This window comes from Acomys minous, assembly GCF_964271855.1.
Source record: "Acomys minous genome assembly, chromosome: 4".
Taxonomy (NCBI): Eukaryota; Metazoa; Chordata; class Mammalia; order Rodentia; family Muridae; genus Acomys; species Acomys minous.
In genome coordinates, this window is record NC_140486.1 from 109,762,374 (window position 1) to 109,787,774 (window position 25,401).

At 43.5% G+C, this 25,401-nt stretch overlaps 2 protein-coding genes across 20 annotated transcripts in view; one reads left to right on the forward strand and one right to left on the reverse strand.

Annotated features, from left to right (window-relative positions):
- TRIP12 (thyroid hormone receptor interactor 12) overlaps positions 1 to 16,893 on the reverse strand; it is a 122,082-nt gene extending 105,189 nt beyond the window's left edge. For 11 of the 19 annotated variants that reach the window (XM_084779148.1, XM_084779149.1, XM_084779147.1 and 8 more), the window contains exon 1: positions 15,515 to 16,017. The gene's annotated coding sequence lies outside the window, so the exon portion shown is untranslated. Of the gene's footprint in view, positions 1 to 14,875; positions 15,006 to 15,169; positions 15,256 to 15,514; positions 16,019 to 16,409; positions 16,745 to 16,788 lie in introns of those variants that run through there. The other 8 variants (XM_084779146.1, XM_084779155.1, XM_084779152.1 and 5 more) reach the window with 7 other exon arrangements.
- Positions 16,067 to 25,401, forward strand: part of FBXO36 (F-box protein 36) — a 62,281-nt gene continuing 52,946 nt past the window's right edge. Inside the window, exon 1 of the mRNA XM_084779223.1 lies at positions 16,067 to 16,257. Coding sequence (XP_084635349.1) covers positions 16,162 to 16,257 — 96 coding nt within the window. The 5' untranslated portion in view covers positions 16,067 to 16,161. The remainder of the gene's footprint in view (positions 16,258 to 25,401) is intronic.

Below are 25,401 nucleotides of genomic sequence, written 5' to 3' on the forward strand. Positions count from 1 at the left end.
TTCTCTGTGTAGTCTTGGCTGTCCTGGACTTGCTTTGTAGACCAGGCTGCCCTCTAACTCACAGATATCTTCCTGCCTCTGCCTCACGAGTGCTGGGATTACAGGTATGCACCACCATGCCTGGCTATTACTTCATTTTTAAAAGGGAGAAACTGAAGCCAAAAAGTGACCCAAGTTATGTGGCTAGTAGTTTAGGAGAAGGATTTAAACTGATTCCCAGCCATGGCTCTTAACCACTTCTTAAATTCCTTTATCACTGGGTCATTATCACATTAGCTTCCCAAGACTGCAGTCCATGTATGTAGACATAAGGTTGTTGTGTAGATTAAATGTTGATTTCTGTACCCCCATGTCTGGTCACAAGCTTTGTTCTGAGAGTTTACTATCTAAATGTTGCATAAACTCTACTCCCCAAGGGCCCCGATAATCAATAAAGCAGCTTACAGCCAATCGATGAAAAGGGTGGAGAATAGGGCTGGACTTCCTGCCAGCCAGGGAAGGATGAGTTAGGGGAAAAGAAGGGGAATTAAGCAGGGGATTCAGCCTCTGGCAGAAAGATCAGGAGGAAGATGCTGGAGCGGAAGTTGCAAAGTGCAAATATTGCTGGAATGTTCACTGGGAGTAAAACAAAGACTTAAACTGCTCAAGATTGTGTTGTGAAACCTTGTATTATAAAAGAGTCTCAATTATTTCTATGATAGCTGAGTGGCCAGGCAAGGTGGTACACGCCTTTAATCCCAGCACTAGGGAGGCAGAGGCTATCCTGGTCTACAAAAGCGATTCCAGGACAGCCAGGACTGTTACACAGAGAAACCTTCTTTCAAAGAAAACTTTAAAAAAAAAAAAAAAAAGTTAAGAGAAACAAACACAATTTTATAAAAATAACCTCAACATATGTACTCTACCACCATGCTCAAAGAAATAAACCAAAGGGAAAGATTGAAAAGAATTTAGTTGCTATTGTTGGTATGCATATTTTACTGTAAATATATACATACAGTAAAATCTTAAAAGGCTCTGGGTCAGTCAAGACTGTAAGAGGTTAGTGAAATAAAAGATTCCCAGCACTGTCAAAAACAAATAAGCAAGCTAAGCTGAGCTTCAATTTCTCAGCTGACTCAAGATACTCCAATTGGTTGACTAGTATATTTTCATTAATTCCTTTCACTTCTAATTTCTTCAAAATGTTTAGGGATGAGGAAGGGAGTAGCAGGACTCAAGTACAGGCAGCTGGAAGGTAATATTAGCTAGTTAGAAGAAGCTAGAGCAGATTATCTTACAGTGCACAGGCAAAGCTGAAATTCCCCAAGTCTTAGCTCACAGCAGCAACTGGAAGACAAAATTAAAAAGGCAAGGCAAAGAACAGCAAAACAGCAGAGCTGTACTCTCCACATTTAACACTCAATTTTCTAGAAAGTATTTTTAAAACAATTCTGTTCCAATGACAACTGACAAATAATTAGCAAGCTGGTCAGTTCCAAGTTAATCTTTTCAAAATTCAACCGAATTGTTGCCATCTACTAAGGAGAAATCACAAATGCATATGGATGTGACACAGAAGGGGATGGGTGCTGGAGAAAATCTGTGCTTCCCCACTATAGGTAAAAGAATGAAAATAAACACTTTACAAAGGAAAAGCCTGAAACTACAGAGAAACTCCTGGTTCTTTTGGCTTGGTTTGTTTTTTCGAGACAAGGTTTCTCAGTGTAACCCTGGCTATCCTAGACTCACTCGATTTTGTAGACCAGGCTGGCCTCAAAATCAGAGATCCACCTGAGTCCTGGGATTAAAGGCGTGTGCCACCACGCCTGGCTCCAGACTCCTGATTCTTATGTTAGTAAAATACACACTTCACACATTTTTAACCCAAAGTTCACACAAACCTATAAATAGTTGACTGTGTAGCCTTCCTAACTCCACAACAAGATATGGTGTTAAGGTATGATGTTTAAACCAGGCAGTGGTCACACATCTTTAATCCCATTATGCTAGAGGCAGAAGCAGGAAGACCTCTGAGTTCTAGGATAGCCAGAACTACACAGAGACTCAGAAAACAAACAACAACAACAAAATCACACACACACAAAACAAAGGTATGATGTTAAATTATGAAATTACACTGACAGCTTCTTTGTTATTTCAATCCAAATCAGGCCCAGTATGTTGGCCCACACTTTGAACCTAGGAAGCAGATCCAACAAATTTCTAGGACTTTGGAGCCAGCTTGATCTACATACAAATAGTGAGTTGTAGGTCATCCAAAGCTACATAATGAGACTGTCTCAAAACATAACAAAAAAAGGCCACAAATTAAACCAACCTGCAAGCAACAGAACCTATAAGAATACAGTAGAGACCATGAGACATAATCACAGCACTCAAGAAGCTTAAAGAGGATAGTAGGTTCAAGACCATTCTGGGATATATAGTGAGACCTAGTCAGCAAAATCAAAAATATACTACAACTCAAGTATCTAAGGCAAAAGAATCAAGCTTTGAGGGTGGCAGCTTGAGCTATTTGAGACTTTCTATCAAAAAATCCAAACAACAAAAAGCCACTCCTGGGAAGCTAGGCCCAGTGGGGCACACCAACCATCCCAGCACTCAGGGAGGCAGGGGCAAGCTGAGTTCTGTGAGTTCGAGGCCAGCCAGGAGTACAAAGCAAGTCCAAAACAGCCAAGGCTACACAGAGAAACTCAGCCTCTGGTGGGGTTACGGGGAGAAACCACTCCTGAAGCTCACTTATATAGATGAAGCTAACTAGACCCAAATGCATTGTGATCCTTCTACCTCTGCTTCCCCAGTGCTGAGATACAGGCACTGGCTATTATCACATGTTTTTGCTTCGCTTCTCAGTTTTAAAATCCTGCTGTAGGATGTTTACACTGTTCTAGTATATACCCTAGACAATAGAGCCAAGAAAAGCTAGCGCCTGAGTTTTGTATTTAATAAAATTGTTGGAAGCACCTTTATTATACAAGTTATCTCAGGAGCAACTAATGAGTAAGTACATTTGCTGGCTTGGGGCGTGGCAGTAGTAGAATGCTTGCCTACCACCATACCTGAGTCCTCTCTGTAAAAAAGATAAGAACTCTTATTCAACTTGTTCCTTATTAGAGATCAAATTTATGAAAATACAGGATATTTAATTCAGTATGAAAACAAAGTGGCATGAGACTCAGACCTGCACTTAAGACTTCCTGCAGGGACTTGAGAGTAGGTACAGAAGAATGTGGAGTTTAATGGGTCTAACTGTGGCTATGCTACAGTACTGAGGTTAATGCTAAGGAAACTTGGGCTGACATTATTCCAGTATTTATTTTTAAGACAAAAACTATGTTGGCCAGACTTGCTCAAACCCATAATTCCCCTTTTCAGCCGCTTAGGTGCCTGGGCAAAGGTATAGGCTATCATATCAGAGTCTGTGCTGTAACTGTTCAATGGGAGATAAATAAATCTGATACACCATAGAGAATTGCCTCAGGGCATTTGCTATTCTTGCAAAAGACCAGCGTTGACCCTAACATTCACGCTGAGCAGCTCCCAACCACCCGATATCCCACTCTAGTCTAGCCTCTTTAAGCACCCATATGTATGTGTGACAGAGACACACATATAAGCAAATCTTTTAAGATACCTTGAACACATAAACTATGTTAAATTATCATTAACCTCTGAATAAGAAACATGTAAATATTAATTTATCAATATGCTGGAAAGAGGGGTGGGGATGAGGGTGGGGAAATGGCTTATTGGTGAAGGACACTGACTGCTAAAAGTTCCCCTCCCAGCAAACACATGGCAGCTCACAACTATCTGTAATTCCAGTTCCAGGGGATCCAACACCTTCTTCTAACTTCTGTGGGCACCAGGTATGTATACATACACGAAGGCAAAACACTCATACACATAAATCTTAAATTTTAAATGAACTGAAAAGGTAAACTGCTGTTAAGACTTTATTATTTTTACGAAAGTGCTTCCCTTACTCCGACACTGAATTCTGTGCTAAATTTTGGCAAAGATAAATACACTGAAGGTGTATCTGGGACAGGTGGTGCCTATCTTTAGCCCCAGCTACTCTGGAGCCTGAGGTAGGAGGATCTCTTCAAATTACAAATGAGATTAGACAGGACAACATAGTAAAAACCACCTCAAAAGGAGAAAAACAAAGCCCTGAAAACAGAACATTTACTGTTCACTTTCTGGTTACAAACAGCTTTAAATGCTTTGTAAATAAGAAAGACCTGGACCCATGGCCCTTGTTCAGTCAAGGATGTCTCTTTGTTGGAAGCTGTTTTAACACATTCAATTACCATTTATTCAGTTCTGTTTTTAGTTCTGAATACTGCTTGAGACCTAATGCTCTTTTGTTATTCACTCAGTAATTTCTAAGTATTATAGAAAGAATACTTAACTTTTGTTAAGCATTGTACTGTTAAAAAAAAATACTCAAGGGGCTAGTGAAGGCAAATCACTTAACAAGACATGCCAGACGTGGTGGCACACACCTTTAATCTCAGCACTCCGGAGGCAGGGGGATCTCAGTGAGTTTGAGGCCAGCCTGGTCTACAAAGCGAGTCTAGGACAGCCAAGGCTACACAGACAAACCCTGTCTGGAAAAACAAAACAAAAAAGATAATAAATAAGAAGACATATCCGGCATGTGTAAGGCTCTGGGTTTCATTCTCTCCAAAAAAAAAAAAAAAATGTATACCTTTCTGGAGCTGAACAGATGTCTCAGTGGTCAAGAACACTTGCTGCTTTTCAGTTCAGATACTGGTATCAGATGGCTCACAACTGCCTGTAGTGTAACTCCAGCTCCAAGGGATCCAATACCCTCTTCTGGCCTCCACCATAACCCACAAACATGTGACACACAGATATAGCCAATATACATAAAATAAAAATAAATCTTTAAAAAAATTACACCTTAGAATACAAAGTAATTCTACTCAATTTAATATTAAATTTTTAAATTATCTGCCTAGTATTCTAGTTGATGACATTGGTATTTTAAGCTTTAATTATAGGCATATGTATATCTGTCTGGGTATGTACACTTGAGAACAGATTACCCAGGGAGGCTGTGAAGATATAGCCTCAACCAGATGATCTACAGAGCAACTTCCAGGACAGCCAGAGCTACACAGAGAACCCCTTGGGGATGGGGGGTGGGGGGTGGGGGCAATGGCCTTTGAAAGCTCTGAAGCTGGAGTTACAGGCATGAGCCACTTTGACCCAGGTGCTAGGAAGTAGTAAATCAGATCCTCTGGAAGAACAAGGGCTCTTAAGCATCTCTCCAGCCACTCAGATGATTTTTTTTTTTTTAACTTTCATTTGTCTTTCTGGCTGAGCATAGAAATAGAACCTAGTAAGCTGTACCTCCAGCCTACCCCTTCATCTTAATAAAAGTGGCTAAATGTACAACAGGATTTTATCTTATTTACTTTTGTTTGCTTAAGGCAGAGTGTTGGGCTAGAGATTGTCCAAAGATTAAAAGCAGTGCTCCCCGTTCCAGAGTACCAGGTTTGACTTCTAGTAGCCACATGGCAGCTCACAACTGTAGACCTACAATTCCAAGGACACCATAAAAAATATACATACTCCTATACATATTAAGTTTTCCAAAAAGAAGACAGGATCTTACTTTTTATCACAAGCTTCCCTTAAGTGATTGTATAGCTGGACTAAGCCTGAACTTACAACAAATCTCCTGCAAATGCTGGAACTACTTGTTAAATACTTATTGTCAGGATTTTTAAATGCAGAAAACATGCCTTCAGGATACCTATAGAATCATGATAAATATTGTATTCCTATATAATTCTGTTGTTTTCCATTTGGGGAAGAGTTTGGGTGCTGTCAACTAAACCTAGAACTTCACAAGTACTAAGTACAAATTCTGCCAGACATAAACAAACAACTCCTGTGTCAACTTTAAGAAACAAAACTTCAAACTGTTTTAGGTGCCTTTTGTATTCCTTCCAGCAGTGTTGGCAATCAGGAAGCAAGGGATAAATGCAGTAATGGGCTGGGGAGTTGGTTCATCCATTAAGATGTTCTTCCAGAGGACCTGGGTTCAAATCTCAGCACCCCCATGGTAGCTCTTACCTGTAACTCCATGATGTGATACCCTCACACAGACACACATGAAGGCAAAACACCAAAGCACATAAATAAAAATAAATGTTTTAAAATATGTATTAGTAAACTGTGATCTAGTAAAAATACAAGTTACTAATACAAATTTGAATCAATTTAACCAAAGTTGGCTTGTTCCTTAGCAATTCCTTAAAGTGGGCTGGGGATGTAGTTCAGGTGGTACCTGATTTGGGGATAGAGAGATGGCTCAGTGGTCAAGAACACTTGTTGCTCTTCCAGAGGACCTAGGTTCAGTTCCTAACACCGGCATGATTGCTCACAACCTTCCAAAACTTCAGATGCAAGGGCTCTAATACCTGACTTCATGAGCACTAGGCATACACATGGTGCACATACATACATGAAAATAAAACATTTATACACAATTTTTGTTTTTTTTACACAGAGTTTCTCTGTGTAGCCTTGGCTGTCCTGGGCTCGCTCTGTAGACCAGGCTGAACTCAGAGATCTGCCTGTCTGTCTCCTGGGTGCTGGGATTCCAAGTGTGCACCACCATGCACAGCTTATAAAATGTTTTGACACAAAAAATTTTAAGCATTTAATTTTGTTGTACATGTATGTCATTCAATCCCCAGCACCTGGAGATAGAAATTCAAAGTCATCCTTGGCTCTAAAGTAAAGTTTCAGGCCAGCCTGAGCTACATGAGACCCCTTTTCAGCACTACCAAAAGGAAAAACTTTTAGGTAGCTGATTTTCTGTGTGTGCGGTTTTCTGTTTTGTTTGTTTTCCAAGACAGGGTAGACAGCTGATTTTAACAAATATAACTAAAAAAAGTCATATCCTACACTAGCTACCAACTTTAGAAAAGTTAAAACAGCCAGGAATGGATCTGAAGTGATGGCTCAGGTCAAGGGCACTACCTGCTCTTACAAAGGTCATGAGTTCAATTCCCAGCAACCAAATGGTGGTTCATAACCATCTTATATATGAGATCTGGTACCCTCTTCTGGCATGCAGGTGTACACGCAAGCAGAAAACTGTATACTTAATAAATAAATAAATCTTAAGACAACAACAACAAACAGCCAGGAATATGGCTAGAGGGATGGTTCAGAGGGTAAGAGCACTGACTGCTCTTCCAGAGGTCCTGAGTTCAATTCCCAGCAACCACATGGTGGCTCACAATCATCTATAATGTGATCTAATACCCTCTTCTGGCCTGTAGGTGTATGTGCAGGCAGAGCACTGTATACATAAGTAAAATTTTAAAAAGACTTTAAAAATAAAACCAGGTTGAGCACGCCTTTAATCCCAGCACTTGGAAACAAAGTTAACTGTACATACACATTAAAAAAAGGATAAGGGGTGTAGCCAGGCGTGGTGGCACATGTCTTTAATCCCAGCACTCAGGAGGCAGAGGTAGGCAGAGCTCTGTGAGTTTGAAGCCAGCCTGGTCTACAAAGAGTCCAGACCAACCAAGGCTACACAGAGAAACTGTCTCAAAAAACGAAAGAAAGGAAGAAGAAAAAAAGAAAGAAAGAAAGAAAGAAAGAAAGAAAGACTGACTATGCTTATGGGATAGATTAAAGGTGTCATGATCTGAAGAGAGAGGGCTTTTCAGTGTCCTCCCTCTATATGAAATGGCTGGACAATAAAAAAAAAAAAAAAAAAGAAAGAAAGAAAGAAAGAAAAACACTAATATAACAACACTGAAGTCAGAAGTTAGCATACTTGTGCATTTCTGTTTACAAGACAACTATAAGCACTTAAGGAGGAAGAAGGTGAAGAGGGAGGTGCTCCACATGATCTTCCTGAACCTACTCTCTAAGGACACAACACAGTTTAAGTTACAACTCAACAGTGAGTTCCAGATGGGCTGTGAAAACTCACTTTGGCTTTCCAGGCCATCAGATATATTCCATCATTCAGGTCTTCAAATTAACTTAAAACAGCACAAGGTACATGTATTTATTCAGAGTATTGCCCAAAGTAAGGTGAACAGGAATTTAAGTCAGAGTAGAACTCACAATTTATGAAAGCCAAAGAGTTGATTAATTTTTACATTGAAATTCAACACTCTAACTTCACGTCTTGAAGGCTTGTTTATAGGTATTTCACCTTTAAAAACAACAATACCAAAGCCAGACATGGTGGCGCACACCTTTAATCCCAGCACTCAGGAGGCAGAGGCTGTCTGTGAGTCCAAGACAGCCAAGGCTACACAGAGAAATCCTGTCTTGAAAAACCAAAACAATACCATATTTACAGAAATAAAGTCTCCCCTCTAACAAGAAACAAACTAAAATGATGAATCATTAACATAAATTGGTGAGAGAAACAAAGTTTTTACATTATTATTCTGAGTTTAAATGATCAACTATTAAGGCTGTCCTAGTGGTACCACAACTGTGGTACATGCTACACAAGAGGATGCTACCTACATGACAAGACCGTTACTTCAAAAATAAAAAAGCCAACTACTATATGTAAATAATGGACAGTGACTGCCCAGAATTTTTTTTTTTTAGTACATGTGATTTCAAGTTAATTTACAGTGTTTTAAATGTACACTAATCAGACAGGCTGTAAGGTAACACACTTGCATAATCTCAGTACTTTGGGAAGCAAAAGTTTGACATCTTGAGATTGGTTTAGCTATATAATAAAACCTTGTCTTCAAAGAAAAGCATTTCATGCTGGGCATGGTGGTGCATGCCTTTAATCCCAGCAGAGGAAGAGGCAGAGGAAGCATAGGCAGATGGATCTCTGTGAGGCCTGCCTGGTCTACAAAGCCAAGTCCAGGACAGCCAAGGCAACACAGAGAAACAATGTTGTGAAAAACTAAAAAAAAAAAAAAGAAAGAAAGAAAGAAAGAATGAATGAATGAAACACCTTTAATCCCAGTACTCTCCAGGCCAGCCTGGACTACAGATCAAGTTCCGGGACAGCCAGAGCTGTTACACAGAGAAATCTTGTCTTGAAAAAGCAAAAAAACAAACAAAGCAAACAAGAAAGAAAAGCATTTCATTAACGTTGCATAGTTACAGTATCTTGTTCCTTCAACAGACTTCTTTTCTTTTCTAAGATAGACCTTTGATGTCCTGGAACTTATGACCTTGGAAATTACCAGATGGTCTTGAACTCATGGTCTGCCTACATCTGCCTCTCCAGTGCTAGGATTAAGGTATGCATCCCCAAAGCCCAGCCTTCAAGAAACATTTTTAAAATATCTGTTATTGGGACTGGAGAGATGTCTCAGCAGTTAAGAGCACTGGCCCTTCTTCCAGAGGTCCTGAGTCTCATTTTCAGCAACCACCTGGGTACACAGGCGCACGCACACACAACTTATTTTTAATTTAAGAAATATCTAGACCAGGCGTGGTAGCGCATGCCTTTAATCCCAGCACTTGGGAGGCAGAGGCAGGCGGATCGCTATGAGTTGGGAGGTAAGCCTGGTCTACAAAGCGAGTCCAGGACAGCCAAGGTTACACAGAGAGACCCTGTCTGGGGGGCGGAGGGGACAGAAAGAAAGAAAAAAATATCTATTATTGCCAGGCAGTGGCGATGCATGCCTTTAATCCCAGCACTAGGGAATAAGAGGCTGGAGAATCTGAGTTCCAGCCCAGCCTGGTCTACAGCGTGAGTTTCAGGACAGCCAAGGCTACACAGAGAAACCCTGTCTCAGAAAAAAAAAAAACGAAACGAAACAAAAACCTAGGACTAGAACCCAAGCCTTTTCTCTTATAATAAAAGGGCAGGTGGATCTCTGGGTTCCAATCCAGGATAGGAAAGGCTACACAAAGAAGCTCTATCTCAAAAAAACAAAAAACAAAAGAATGTTGTTCACTCCTGAAAAGTAAGAGGGGCGGCAGGCAGCTAGAATGGTTTTTCCCATGGCAGTGTTTGATCATGTAGCCCAGGCTGATCTTGATTTCCTGAATCTAGGGCCTCCCGGGTGCTGGGATTATAGGCAGAGGCTACCATGCCCAGTTAGAATGCCGTTTTTTTGGTTTGTTTATTTTATTTTATTTTTTTTTGAAACAGGTCTCAATATGTAGCACTGGCTATCCAGGAACTCACTGCTGGCCACAGGATCTACTGGTCACAGAGATCCTCCTGCCTCTTCCTGGGACAAGCATGCACGCACCACAATGGCCAACTTTAGAACACCTTAAATAAAGCAAAAACAGGAAACCATCACCAACAGATTCCCCATACTCAAAGCAAAGCCTAGTCTTGTTGTCTGAAGCTTAAGACAGTAAGAGGCAACTGGCTGTAGTGGCCTATAATCCTAGCACTCCAGAATCTAAAGCAGGAGAGGATAGTAAATTCAACGCCAACCTGGCTATACAGGGCTACAGATCTAAACCCTGGTTCAAAACAATCAATGCAATAAACAAGCAAGCAAAAAATCATCTATTGAGGCCGGGCGTGGTGGCGCACGCCTTTAATCCCAGCACTCGGGAGGCAGAGATAGGCGGATCGCTGTGAGTTCGAGGCCAGCCTGGACTACAAAGCGAGTCTAGGACAGCCAAGACTACACAGAGAAACCCTGTCTCGAAAAACCAAAAAAAAAAAAAAAAAAAAAAAATCATCTATTTTCTCTATATTAAGCCACAGAGGTGAAATACCTTACCTAGCACCTTAGTGGGAAACCAGTTAAGGAGGCAAAACTCTGTCTCAAAACACTCAAAAAAAAAAAAAAATCTATTGGACATTGAAGCAAAGAATCCTTTGAAGCAGAAAACTGGTGGCTTTTTGACAAGACCAAAGTACCATTACTGTTCTTCATGCATACCATAATGATCTAAATAATTCTTACCCTCAGCAAGACTAGAATCTAGTAGGAGGAAAACAAAAGTAATACGTCAACAAGTACTCTATTATAACCCAAAGGCAGAAGGTAGTTTTAAAAGTTATTAAAGAGGTAGGGTTAAGTTTGTTACATCCTCTAGCTACTATGGACACACTAGGTGCTTACTAGGTTTCAATGGGGGGAAAGTACAAGCCAGGTTGGTACTTGAAAAAAACGAGTCATCAAATTACCTGTCCAAGACCAGTGTGGCAAAACATGCCTATAATTCCAGCACTTTAGGAGGTGGGAATAGGAGGTCTTCCTGGTTACATGATACCCTATTTCAAATTTTAATTACCTGTCCAAATAAGAATAAATAAAATTATCACATTTGCTCATCATTGCCCTACTCATCCACTCGGGGAAAATAAAAAGCTCTCTAGAATCTATAAAAGATGAAGATTCTAGCCGGCATTGGTGGCAACCTATAACTCTGTTACACAGAGAAACTCTGTGAAAAAACAAAAGAAAGAAAAAGTACATTATGTGAGAGCTACAAACCAAAATAGGTACAAATCAGTCAGTAATAAAAATGGAAACACAGGATGCCCTTTAGAGATAGTTCAGTGGGGGCTGGAGAGATGGCTCAAAGGCTAAGAGCACTATCTGTTCTTCCAAAGGTCCTGAGTTCAATTCTCAGTAACCATGTGGTGGCTCACAGCCATCTACAATGAGAACTGGTGCCCTCTTCTGGGGTGCAGGCACTATGAAGGCAAAACACTGTATAAGTAATAAATAAAAAAGGGAGATGGCTCAGCGGTTAAGAGAACTTGCTCTTGCAGAGGACCCAGTTTCAACTTCTAGCATCCACACGGTAGCTCATAAGCGTAACTCTAGACCCAAAGGACCCAAAGCCCTTCTGACCTCCACAGTAACCAGGCATGCACAACATGCTGTACACATACACACATGCAGGCAAAACACACAACAATTTTCAAATAAATGTTAAAAAAAAAAAAAAAGACTGAGAATTCTGTAAAGATGATTAACACACTTATCTGTAAGGACATAATTAAGAAGTATTGATGCAAACCTAGATAAAACTTTTTTTTAATCTAACACTAAACTTGGAGCAGGGTAGGGTGGGGCATGGGGAGAGGTAGGGGATGGGTAGGAGTACACAACCCTGTCTGGAAAAAAACAAAATAATAATCATGTTTCATATCAACTCACTCTTACAGATCAGGACCACTAACATAATTTTCTAATACATACAATCTTCAGTGGCTGGATATATTTTTTTGTACTACCAATTTATCTGCTGGGTTTCCAAAATCACTCAGTGAAAAATAAACGCCTATTCACATTTTAGGGAAAAAATGGACACCAGGTAGATTAACTTAAAAAGCATCAACTTTAAAATCAGTGAGGTATCTGTCTTCTCTATAGAGCTGTTGTTTTAAAATAAGACATAAAGAGGTTAGAGATGGCTCAGCAATTCAGAACACTGGCTGCTTGCTTTTCAGAAGAAAGTGGAAAAGAGGTTTGTGCTGAAAAGAGAAAAGAACGTCGGAAAGGAACACAACACATTTAAAAGTATTCTCAAAAGTAGACAATGATTCTTTAAGAAAGAAGTTAAGAGCAAGGTAGTCTCAAACTCTCAATTTGGTAAGATTGCTGTTGTTACCAGGCCTGGTGGCACTTGTCTGTAGTCCCAGTACTCTGGGAGGCTGAGGCAGGCAGACCTCTGTGAGTTTGAGGCCAGCCTGTTCTACAAAGTGAGTCCAGGACAGTCAAGGCTAACAGAGAAACTGTTTGGGAAAAGAAAGAAAGACAGACAGAAAGACAGAAAGAAAGGAAGGAAGGAAGGAAGGAAGATGGATGGAGTGTTAAGGAGATAGCAGCTATGGTGGCACCAAAACATTTCCAGAGAAAACAAAGTCATGGTGGACTATAAAAAGGATGACATAAAAACAGAGACTGAGATTAAGAGAAACAAAAAGACTCTTCTAGACTAGCATGGACAGTAACTGGTGTGGATGGATCAGAGGTAGAGAAAAAAGACTAAAGGCAAAGTGAAAGGACTGAGGAAAAGCAAAGGGCAAAGGAAGGGCTTGGCTTAGTAGACCCTTAAAAATGTTAATGCTGCATGGCACACAAGTTTGATTAGAATGTCTGCACTGATTTAAGCTCCCACTAATTGTAAGTCATTTGTTTTCATTATTTTAATTCGGCCTTATTTCAGGAATTCAAAACCAAAATAACTAATTTGTTTTTGGAACTTGAGTATCTTCTTTTAAATTTTTTTTACTACATTAAAAAAAAATTTTTTTTTTTACTTCTCAGTTAAAGCAGTGATTTCACCTTCGTCTACTGTAATTAGACTCCTATACATTTTTAACATTTGCTAATTTTACAATTGCACTTTCTGGGACTGCCAAGAGTGCTCAAACTTCTACAAAGTATATGAAAAGCTAGAACAAAGCGCCTAATCAGAGAAAATCTAAATCCCAGCTGAGCAAATTTAAACACTACTCACAATCCTGAAACACAGTGGGACAGATGGAAACAATAATCTTTAGTTCTGCAATTCTTATGTTAGTACACTGGCAGATAAGCATTCATATACAAAGCCCACCAGCAACCACGCTTCAATGTAGAAAAACACAGCAGTTCTGGAACTAAACGTGGAACACGGAATATATTAAACAGCCTAATGACTTAACACTGAAGTAACCACATAAGCATAAAAAAATAATATTCCAGAAATGCCCTCCCCAATTTATTATCCATAAACTTGTAATAACTTAAAATGCGACATGTACAAGGCCTCACATACAGGTCCTCTTGCCTTTTTTTCTAACACAACTAAGACCTTTGTTCCCAGCATCAGTTTTTTTGTACTCTACTCAATAATAGCTCTTTCGACTGTCTACGACGTATTTTTGCTTTGTTTTCAGAGATGAGATTCTAAGCCTCAACTTGCCAAGTCTTTTAAAAAAGGAAAGGCCAAAAATTTCTAGTAAGACTCGAGAGCAAGAAAAAGTTAAAGACACCACTACAGGGCCTACAAACCGAAAAAAGCCCGGAGATTGGGTGATTTGGTAGCCCAGGCCAGATCGCGAGCTCAGACTAGGAAGGGAGACAGGAGAGCGGTTAGACCACTCGGAACAGAGTCACTGCGCTATCAACCGCCCCCACCCCCACCCCACCCCCACCCCCGTGTACCTAGTAACATTCCCGCCCCCAGTTAACAGAGGGAGCAAACTAAAACCCAACAAGAAACTAAAGCTAAAACCTCTCCCAGAGAAAAATTTTAAAACGCATTAACAGAAACAAATCTAATGGAGGGATTAGAAGCCTCTCCTTGCCGTTTTACTCTCACCTGAGAGGAAATCAATTCCCTCCGGTCCACCTAGAGTAGTTTACAAGATGTAATTTAGCTACCCCCACCCCCACCTGCTTTTTTTTTTTAACTCTAGTAATGTTTCTGCGTTCTAACTAATTAATGTTTTCTGTTATTCCCGAGAAAGTGAAAGACAGAAAGGCTGGGTCTTTGAACCTTCGTTTTCTGAATATCTCTATAACTCGTTTCCCTTCAAGAAACCCACTGGCTAGGCGTAGTTAAGAGTTGAACTGACGGACGGACGGACGGACGGACGGAGTAATAGGTTTTATGTAATCCACATCTATTAATCGCCTGACTCGCTCTGAATGTTAATACGATTTGGGGGTGACAATTGGCCCACCTCCCTCACCCAAGCCCCAGTTAACCTCCATTCCATTCCCCTGCTGGTCTTCTTAGAAGATGCTTCTTCCCTCAGCCAAGTTTCTCGGCCTCCACCGCGGCCCTTGCCAGCCCAGCACGTCGTCCTCCTCCCTTAGCCTTAACTTCCCGGCTGGAAAACCGCCCCGCGCCGGCTCGACCAGGCTCGCCGGCCCGCAACCACCCCCTCAGGCAGGAAGACCCTTACCGCGGTCCAAAGTCACTCCCGCCTCTCCCTCCTCTGACCCTCGCCTCCCAACAGTTGTCACTCGAGCGGCTCCCTAGTTTCCATTTCCGGGCCGTCCACAGCTCAGAGCCTCTCTTTCCCTGTTTCCGGGCCCCCCGTCCCATTTCCGGGGAACCCTTGCCGTCTTCACGCCCCCCCCACCTGCACTTCCGGCCCCCCACTTTCTCTCTTCCTAGACGCCCTCCAGGCTCCAAAGATCACTTCCGGTCCCCCTCCCGGGCCCCCGCTGGGCTCCCCCAGACCCGCACGCCCTACCCTGGTTCGCCTAGGGCCTTCCTCATCGCGGGAGGCCGGAGCGGGGACCCAGAGCCGCCCCCCCCCTCCAACCCCCACTCCCAAGCCGGTCCGCTCCGGCTCCTCAGGCCACGGGCCCGCTCGAACGCCTCACCCGTCAGCCTCGGGCTGGTCCTTCCGCGCCCCCACCCCACCCCCGCCGCCGCCAGCGAGTCAAGCCGGGAGCACCGTCGCCACGACGACACGAGATGGGGGCTGCCTGAGACTTTGGGCTCGGGCTCCCCAGTCCTCGTCGGCTCCCCAGTCCTCGTCGGCTCCCCCCCCCCAAGGCCCGACCCCTGCCGCTCGGAACGACGTCCCAATTACCTAGTTAGGCCCCAAAGTCTCCGGTCTGGACTCGGTGGCGAGACGGCAACTTCCACTGGCTCCCCCCACCCCCCCCAAAGCGGCGGCGGCGGCGGCGGCTTGTCGTCCCTTCAATTATCAGCTGAGCCGCAGCACCGCGCCGCCGTGCGCCTCCGCCCGCGCCGCCTCCCTTCCCCGCCCGCTCGACTCCAGTCGGGGACTACTTTGCCCTGAGGCTCCGGCCTGCGGGATCCTCCGCAGGACCAGCCCCGCTACCTATTTACAGCCCATCCTATGGCCCCTCCCTCTCCAGCGCTCGACACGAGTCGACGAGCAGCCTCCAGTCTCCTTCCGATCCCTTCAAGGGACCAGGAAGGGGACTGGTGGCACTCCACTCCGTATCCCTCCGCTGGGGTCACCCCCGCCCCTCCGTGCTAGCAGGAACTAAATTCCACTTGGGGTCACCCGGGACCTGATGGTAGGAATTTCACAAAACAGGGTTCCTTGTGGCCCCTGATCAAGGAAACCATCACCCCCAAGTTAAAACCCACCACTGCTAACTCAAAAACCTACTTGGCTTGAAAGTGGGGCTGAGGTCCTCCCCCTCGTGACCCCGACCAAGCCCCGCCCCTTCCTGGTTGTCTTAGCGACCGCGGTGGCGTCCCAAGATGGCGTCGTGGCTGCCGGAGACTCTGTTTGAAATTGTAGGACAAGGCCCGGCGCCGAGCAAAGACTACTACCAGTTGTTGATCACCCAGACTCAGGCAAGTGCGAGGCACGGTTTCCTGTCTCTCCTGACCTCTTCCCCGTCCGTCCGCCCGGTCCCTCCCGACGCGGGCCGCTCCAGGCCAACAGCCACCGTGGCCTGCCGGAAGCGCCGCGTCTCGTCTTGCTGGGAGAGATCTCCCCTGGTCACCTCTGCTCGGCGGCCCGAGAATCCGTTCTCTCCCCAAAGGCCGGCTCGTCCCTGCGAGCCTTTCTTGCTTCCCCACAATGTCGTCCGCTTCCCTGCCAGCCTCCAGGCTTCCTACCCGCTGCGTTCCCTCCGCGCGCCGGAGAAAAACAGGCGTCCCTGCTTGCGTGCCGCCTCACCTCGGCGTGGGAAGGAGGGAAAGAAAAGGCTCAGCCAAGTGTCCCAAGGAGGAGCCCGCAGGGCTTGAAGGGGGACGGTCTCTTCCAGGGTAGAACTTAATCCTGGGGGACTTTTTTTTTTTAAAGAACCTCGCGGTGGCCTTTACAATTACCACATCAAAATTCCTCTTTCTAGACGGAATGGCTGACAGATCTTCTCTTACCTTGTTGGAGCCCCTCCTGTCCCATTGAAAGTGTGCGGAGTAGTGGGGGTGTACAGAAATGTTTCAGCTGCTCTCCTCATCAGCCCCACCCATAATGACATCTGCTCCACAACAATAAGTAGCAGGATTATGTTATCGCTGGAGTAAAGTAACCCTGGGGGCCTCTCTTTTTTTTTTTTTTCCTCTCTCTCTCTCTCCAAAGTGTTCTGGCGGTCAGGGGTGGGCTTTGAATGATGTATTGTGCCCATGAAATGCTCTGCTGGAGCTGGGCGTCCACTGAACACACTACAGATCGCTGGCGGCGCTCATCCTGGTCATTAAGCTGTTGGTGCACCCCATAGTTTTAGTGGCCATATTCCCATAAAATTAAGTTTAAAACCTTGTGTTTGTTTGGGTCCAGGCATTGATTATCTCGTCTCTTTTTTCCAGGAGCCCTCAAACAAAAGAGTAATGGATAAATGTTTCTTTTACTTGTAAAACATTAAAAATGTGTGCATTTCCTTTTTGTGTAAGCCGCAGAAATACAATAAATGTAATAGCCTGTCAGGTTTTTTTTTTAACTCCTTTTAAATAATTTGACAATTAGGATTGTGACTGTTTGCTTTGGTTTGGTTTCTTTGATTGGGTTTTTTGTTTTGAGATAAGTCTTACTATGTAGCACTGAGTAGCCTGAAACTCCACCAAGTTGGCCCTAAACTTAGAAAACTCGACCAGCCTCTCCCTCCTGAGTTAAAGGTAAGCATTTTGTTGGATCATTTGTTTTGTTTTGGGTTGATTTTTTTTTCTTTTTCTTTTCTCTTTGACTCAGAAAGGAGTGGAACCCAGGCCTTCTACTTGCTAGACAAACCAGACTCCCACACACACCTCTGTTACCTTTAAACACTGAGAACCTAATAATTCTTCACTCTTTGTATGACTGACTTAAGACATAGTAGGCCATTGGAATTCTGTTTTTCTATTTCCATCCATTGCAAGTAAGGTCAAATGGTTTTTGTTTTTGTTTTTGTTTTTGCTTGGTTTTTTTGTTTGTTTGTTTTGTTTTGTTTTTTGCTTGGTTTTTTGTTTTGTTTTTGTTTTTTGGCAGGGGGAGGTTGGTGTGTGTGTGTGTGTGTGTGTGTGTGTGTGTGTGTGTGTGTGTGTGTTTGGTTTTGGTTTTTTAAGTCAAGGTTTCTCTGTGTAGCCTTAGCTGTCCTGGACTCTCTTTCTAGACCAGGCTGGCCTGGATCCTCCTGTCTCTGCCTCCCTGAGTGTTGGGGTTAAAGGCATGTACCACTACACCAGCTTGTAAATTCAAATGTTAATGGATGTTTACTTTATAGTCTTTTCTGTATCTTGTTTTGTTTTGTTTTTTGAGATAGGGTTTCACTATGTATTTTTGGCTGTTCTGGACTCACTTTGTATACCAGGCTGGCCTCAAACTCACTGTGATCCTCCTGCCTCTTCCTCCCGAGTGCTGGAGTTAAAGGAATGAGCCACCATGACCTGCTTTTTTTCTGTATCTTTAAAATTGTTCTTTTGAGCCATTTTTCCTTGAGGGTCTGATATCACAAGCCAACTTCTCTCTCCCTCCCCCCCCCCCTCTCTAGTGTTTTAAGCCTCAGTGAATGGAGAATATCTGCCTACAAGCCATTCTTTTACTAATTTGCTGTGTGAAAACTTCCATCAATATTCTTAACTTTTTTTTTAAGACAGGGTTTCTCTGTGTAGCCCTGGCTGTCCTGTAGACCAGACTAGCCTCTGCCTCTTAAGTGCTGGAATTAAAGGCATGGGCCACCACTGCCCAGCTAAAGAAAATGTTTTAAAAGAACTATTATTTTGGACCTTTTTGTCACTTACTCACATGTAAAATTCTTCTCAAGACCTAATCCATTTTCTTTATCAAGTACACTACAGTTCTAGGAGTAAACATTTATTACAAATCTGATTAAATTGAACTCTTTTTAAAATAAAATTTGTTACAAAAAATAGTAAAAAAATAATTTTCAATCTTGAAATATACTATGTCTAATAACAGGATAGTTTGTCTAAGTCTAAGTACAGGAAACCAAATACCTAGTAAGAGGTAGTGTGACATGAGTATTTAAAAACTAGAATCTGAGGCCCGGTGTGGTAGCCCATGCCTGTAGTCCCAGCACTTGGGAGACAGAGGCAGGCAAATCTCTGAGTTTGAGGCCAAAACTTCTTGTGTTGGCAAGATTCATCGAGAGGTAAGGGCACTGGACACCAAACCTGAGTTTGCACCCTAGAACCCACATGATGAATAGAATGGGCTACCATAAGCTGTCCTCTGACCTACAAGTGCGTGCTGTGTGCTCCCAACCACTACCCCACACACACACACACTCACACACACGCACACACACTCACACTGTAATAGACTAACCACCACCATGCCTAGCCATGTACTGTTCTCAAAGACCTCAAATTCAAACTGGCTTCAAACTTGTGCATTTTAGTGTCAGAATTGCAGGCATTCACTAACCATACCTGGCTTATACTTTATTCTTACAGAGGCATTCTCAGTGAAGAACTTGATGCTGTAAAGCACATCTCCTGTTCAGGGCTGTGTGTTGCTGACTTTAATTCTAGGACTTGGGAAGCAGAGGCAGGTGGATCTCTAAGGCCCACAAGAGTTCCAGGGCTACACAGAAAAATGCTGTCTTGAAAAAACAAAAAAAGCTGGGCATGGTGGTGCATGCCTTTAATCCTAGCACTCAGAAGGCAGAGGCAGGCGGATCTCTGTGAGTTCAAGGTCAGCCTGGTCTACAAAGCAAGTCCAGGACAGCCAAGGCTACCCAGAGAAACCCTGTGTCTGGGGGGGCGGGGAAGGGGGGTGGGGAAGGCAGGTGGATCTCTGTGAGTTCCAGGCCATCCTGGTCTACAAAATGAGCCCAGAACAGCCAAGCTACACAGAGAAGCCTTGTCTCAAAAAGCTATCCCTGTAATACCAGCCCTCATGAACATTGCGAGTATAAGGATTTTGAAGGCTACATAGGAAGTTTGAGGCCAACTTGGCCTATATAACAAGACCATCTCTAAACAAAAACAGGGCCAGAAAGAGGAATCAGTGGTTAAAGGCACTTGCTGCTAAACCTAATAACCTGAGTTTAACACCCAGGACCCTCAGGATTGAAGAGTACCAACTCCCCAAAGTTATTTTCTGACTTTTACATATGTACCATAGTACACACACATAAATACACACAAATAAATGTAATTTTTTGTTTTGAAACAGGATTTCTTTTTCTTTTTTTTTTTTTTTTTCTTTTGTTGTTCTTGGTTTTTTGGTTGGTTGGTTTTGGTTGGTTTTGGGTTTGGGTTTGGTTTTTTGAGACAGGGTTTCTCTGTTAGCCTTGGCTTTCCTAAACTTGCTTTGTAGACCAAGCTGGCCTCCAACTCACAGCAATACTCCTGCCTCCGGGATTAAAGGCATACACCACCACACCAAGCTGCAGCAAGGTTTCTTTGTGTAGTCCTAGAACTAGCTCTGTAGACAAGGCTGGCCTCCAACTCACAGAGATGTGACTGCCTCTTTTTCCTAAATGCTGGGATTAAAGGCATGCACCACTACAGCCCAGCATAAATGCAATTTTAACTTTACAATAAATATAAAACAACTTTCATAACATAGCTTGTTCTATTCTCAAATCTTGCCTTTATTGTGATAATTCTAAGGCTTAGAAAAATAAACACATTTTTCTTTGAGGGCGTGGAATAGGGAGGTAGACAGAGTCTCTCTGTGTAGTCTAGGATAGCCAGAGCTACACAGAGAAAAAAGAAAAGAAAGCAATGTAAAAGCCTGGCAGTGGTGACATATGCCTTTAATCATAGCACGTAGGAGGCAGAGGCAGGAGGATCTCTGTGAGCTTGATGAAAGCCTGGTGTACAGAGCATATCTTTTTTTTTTAATTCATTCATTTTACATCTAAATTGTTATCCCATCCCTTGTATCCTCCCATTCCTTCCTCCCTCCTGCTTTCCCCCTACTCTCCTCCCCTATGACTGTGACTGAGGGGGTCCTCCTTCCCCTGTATATGCTCATAGGGTATCAAGTCTCTTCTTGGTAGCCTGCTATCCTTCCTCTGAGTGCCACCAGGCCTCCCCATTAAGGGGACGTGGTCAAATATGTGAAAGTCAGTCCCCATTGTGGAGAGTATCCTGTCCATTGGTTAGATCTGGGTAGGGGTTCGATGTTTACTGCACGTATATTCCTTAGCTGGTGCCATAGTTTGAACAGGACCCCTGGGCCCAGATCCACCCGTCATAATGTTCTTCTTGTAGGTTTCTAGGACCCTCTGGATCCTTCTATTTCCCCATTCTCCCATGTTTCTCTCGCCTAAAGTCCCAATAGGAGAGCATACCTTCTTTATTCTCAAATGGAAGTATTACTTAAAGTGGCCAAAGCCAATGACTTAGTTTAATGTAGAAATTTTTAGAAACAATACCATGTGCTAAGGAAATTAGAGTGGCAGATTGGACTTGTTGCAGCTATGGCAGAAGTGCTCTCCTGGCAGTGTCAACACATAATGGTTACTCCAACAGATGAGAGAAGGAAGAGTCCAGGAAGCTATCTTGCTTCTCTCTTTTACTAAATCCTACCCAGAACCACAAAACCCTGAAGAGCTAGGGATATAGTTCACTGATAGCAGGCTGCACAGAGCCCTGAGTTTGATCCCTAACACCACAAAAACTGGGCTTAGTGCCACACACCAAAGGCGATGGAGGCTGGAGGATCAGAAACTCGGGGCCATCTTCGCAACATAGTTTTAAGCCAGCCTAGGCTCCCGAGACACTGTTTCAATGCTCAGGCCTAAAAACAACTAAAAAGAAAGAAAGAGAAACTAAAAGGTTGTTCTTTCTGTTATGTTGAATCTGAGACAAGTAAAAAATAAGGTAGGAGCTGGGGTTGTGGCTCAGTGACAGCTGCTTCACTAAGGTGTGGGGGATGGTGATCCACTGACTAGCTCAGTTTGGCCCCAAATAAAGGAGTCTCTCTGGTAAATTGTAGTCATGGTCGATAAGCGATAGGTTGCACATTTTGGGGAAGTAGATGGATAAGTCAACTTGATATGGGGGACTTTTCCAAGAGGACCTATAAATCCGAGAATCAGGCTGTACTGGCCCCCACCCTCACACATAGTCTCCAGGAGCCAAGTATACAAGTGGAGGAGGTGTATCTGCGGTTTGCTTCTGCCTACGTTTGCCCTATTCCTCTGGGAAGCCTGCTTATGTCCCATCTCCAGCTTGCATTTTGCCCATTGGCTACCAGCCACAGCCCAAATGTCCCCATCTGTAAATTACTGCTCAAACTCACACTGTGCTCTCTTGTCCTCTGCACTGCTCTCTGTAACTTGCCCAGCCGCCTATTGTCTGCATTTTGTGTCACCCTCTTAGCGCCTGTCCCCTCTTCCCTCTAGCTGAGAACATTGAGCCCAGCATCGTTCCATCCCTCACAGACTATGTTTTAATTTTACCAGCTGGAGTCACTCACGTCTTCACCTGCTCTTCCTGACAGCAACACCTGCAATAAATGCACCCTTTCCTACCCCACAGGTTGGGTCAGGTGTTTATAATAATAAATTGCATTATTTTTCTACTCCTCGTGTCTGACACACTTTAGAAAAATGGTTCCCAGCCCTGTGACACTCCAGGATGTGCCTAATTAGAGTTGTGAAATGGCTTTTAATCAGAAATTTTAAATTCCTCTTAAGTGGCAAAGGGCACTTTGGGGAGGAAGAGGGATGGGATGGTCCAACGAAAGTGATTCAGCTCTTGGAAGTTAAGTGTTCAGTGCTGTGCTGTGTGATAGCACAGTCACCAAGAGGCCCCTCAGTCCTCACTCCAGACGCCCTTTCCCTGTGCGTAGACCTCCCGAGCATCTCCTGCAGGTGACTTGCTCACTCAGCACCTGGCAACACCCAGCATTCTGGTGTCACCCACGTTGCCACAGGTCGGCTGCATAATTATGTGGGGCAGTAGAGCACTTAATTGGGAGTCGTTGAGTCATTGGGATCCTTTGAGTCCTCCTGCTACCGTGCAAGCTCTTGACCTGGGGCGAGGCTCTTAATTTAGCTGGGCCCCAGTTGCCTCAGCAGCAGAGTAAGGTCTCTAGACTTAAAAATTCACTAAGGCTGAGAGCCTAGCTAAAATGTTCTTTCCTATGACAGTGCTGCTCTATCCTGGAGAAAGCACTATTTTTTTTTCTTAGAATAATTGAATTGGCAAAGACTTTGTGTTGGTAGCTGTGTGGCCTCCTTAACCTAGCTCATGTTTTCATCTTTTTCCCCTGTGATACGAGCAGTTCTGCCTCAGCTACTTTACAGGACAAGAACCAAGGAACATGGAAAAGGTGCTCAGGGCCAGTGTTTCTCAGTGGCAGCTTTCATGGTCAGGTTTGGGGAATCCTGGATGAGATAAAATTGCATTTGCTTTTTCTGGGATTTCTCAAACTATAAAATCTTCCTGTGGAAAGAGGGATGTTTTGGCTGGTAACAGAGGATGTTAATGTAGAAGAGGTGAAGGTGATGCAAGCCGTGACACGCAAGCATGACGAGGTCACAGGGAAACCTACTGCTTTGTATAACGAAACATACTAATAACCGAACAAAATCCTGTTGTGCGTCATGGATCTCCTAGAGGAGACTGAAAATGAAGCTTTGCTCCCCCAGTCATGTGACCCTGGAATCTCCTTCCCTGGGGAGCCTCACAAGTAGAGACTGAAGTGCTCTTTGGAATATAGCAGGAAATAGCTAAGGAACCAACCTCACCTTTTCCACTAGAAGAACTGGAGCGAGCACTCAGTTGCTGTAGAGATTTTCTTTTCCTCATTTCTTTGCTGTCAGCTTATGCCTCCACAAAAATACCAAGTGATGTTTTTATTGGTGTTGCAATGAGTATACGGATGGATTTTCATGAGCTGCTAGCCTGTTAATATTGTGTCTAACCTTCCTGTCAAATGTCTAGATACATATTTTACTAGGTCATAGTGTCAAAAGCATACTTTTATTTTCTTAGACTTCTAGGTGTTTCTTTCTCCCAGTTATCATTTTTATAACATAATTGCTTCTCCAAATTGCATGTCTGTTTCTAATTAACAATGATGGTGACATTGATGATCCCATATGTTAAGCAGGCACTCTACCACTGAGCCAAACCTCAGTTCCCCAGAAGTTCTTGTATTTACATAGTAAGCTTCCTTCTGTCTAGTGATCTTGCTAAGTCGGCCACTTACTCAAATTCTTTATCTGTGGATGGTTTTAGATTTCCTATGAATAATCCATCTCATCTGTAAACAGTGGCATTTTCTTTCTAATCATATTTAGTCTCCAATATTGGGGGACGGGTATACTTTGTGACAAATTTGGGATTGTGCTTTTTTTTTTTTTTTTTTTTTAGGATTTTTATTTTTTCCAGCATTCAGGAAACAGAGGCAGGTGGATATCTGTGAGTTCAAGGCCATCCTGGTCTATAGAGTGAGCTCCAGGACAGCCAGAGCTGCTACACAGAGGAACCCTGTCTGGAAAAAAAAGGAAAAAGAAGACCCAAATAACAACAACAATAATAATTACACCATAAAGTTTTTTCTGCTGGGGGGAAGAACATTGAGCTTGACCAGGCATATAGAAAGGCACTATTACATGGGAGACTGAAACAGGTGTTTCCCTTGAGGCCAACCTGGGCAACACAGCAGGACTCCATCTCAGAGGGAAGAAAAGAAAAACTGGGGAGAAGAAAGGAATTGGGGGTAGTGGGGGCCAGTATAGCTAAATTGATGGAATGTTCACCTAGTTCAACCCCTGATCCCTGAGTTCAGCCCCCAGCATAACTGCACTTGCCTGCAGTCCCAGCACTCTGAGGTAGACAAGAGGATCAGAATTTTTAAAACATCCTTGGCTACATAACAAATTCAATACCAACCCGGGGACAGAAAACCCTGTCTCAGAAACCAAACCAAAAGGAAGCAGGGTTGGGAAAGGGAACGGGTGGGGGGGAGGGGGACCAACGGGAAAAAAAAAATTGAAGAAAAGGAAAATATATGAGAGTGAGACACTCCAGGTTGAGACAAGACAGTTTCCTTGCAGCCAGGCATTGGTGGCGCACACCTTTAGTCCCAGCACTCGGGAGGCAGAGGCAGGCGGATCTCTGTAAGTTCGAGGCCAGCCTAGTCTATAAAGCGAGTCCAAGACAGCCAAGGCTACACAGAGAAACTCTGTCTCGAAAAAACAAAACAAACAACAACAACAACAAAAAAGACAGTGTCCTTGCATGCTTGCTACATCCAAAGTCTAGGTCCACGTCATCACTCCAAAGCGCCTTCCCTCAGGAAGCTTGCAGTCCATTGGACAGACAGACACAGCCAGGTGCTCTGTGCAGCAAAGACAGAAGCCAGGACTACTGTGTGCACTGCTGAGCAGGCAGCAGTGTGATGGGGAAGACTTTACTAAGACAAGGTGGTAGCTCAGAAAACAAAATAGCAACCGTGAAACCCTAGGTGAAGAAAAGCTAAAGCTGAAAAATGGAAGAGGGGCAGAGCTTGTTCAACTCTAGTGATAAATGCTACTGTGGCAGCATATGGAGCCCCAAACAGTTCAAGAGGTTTCAGAGAAATCAGCA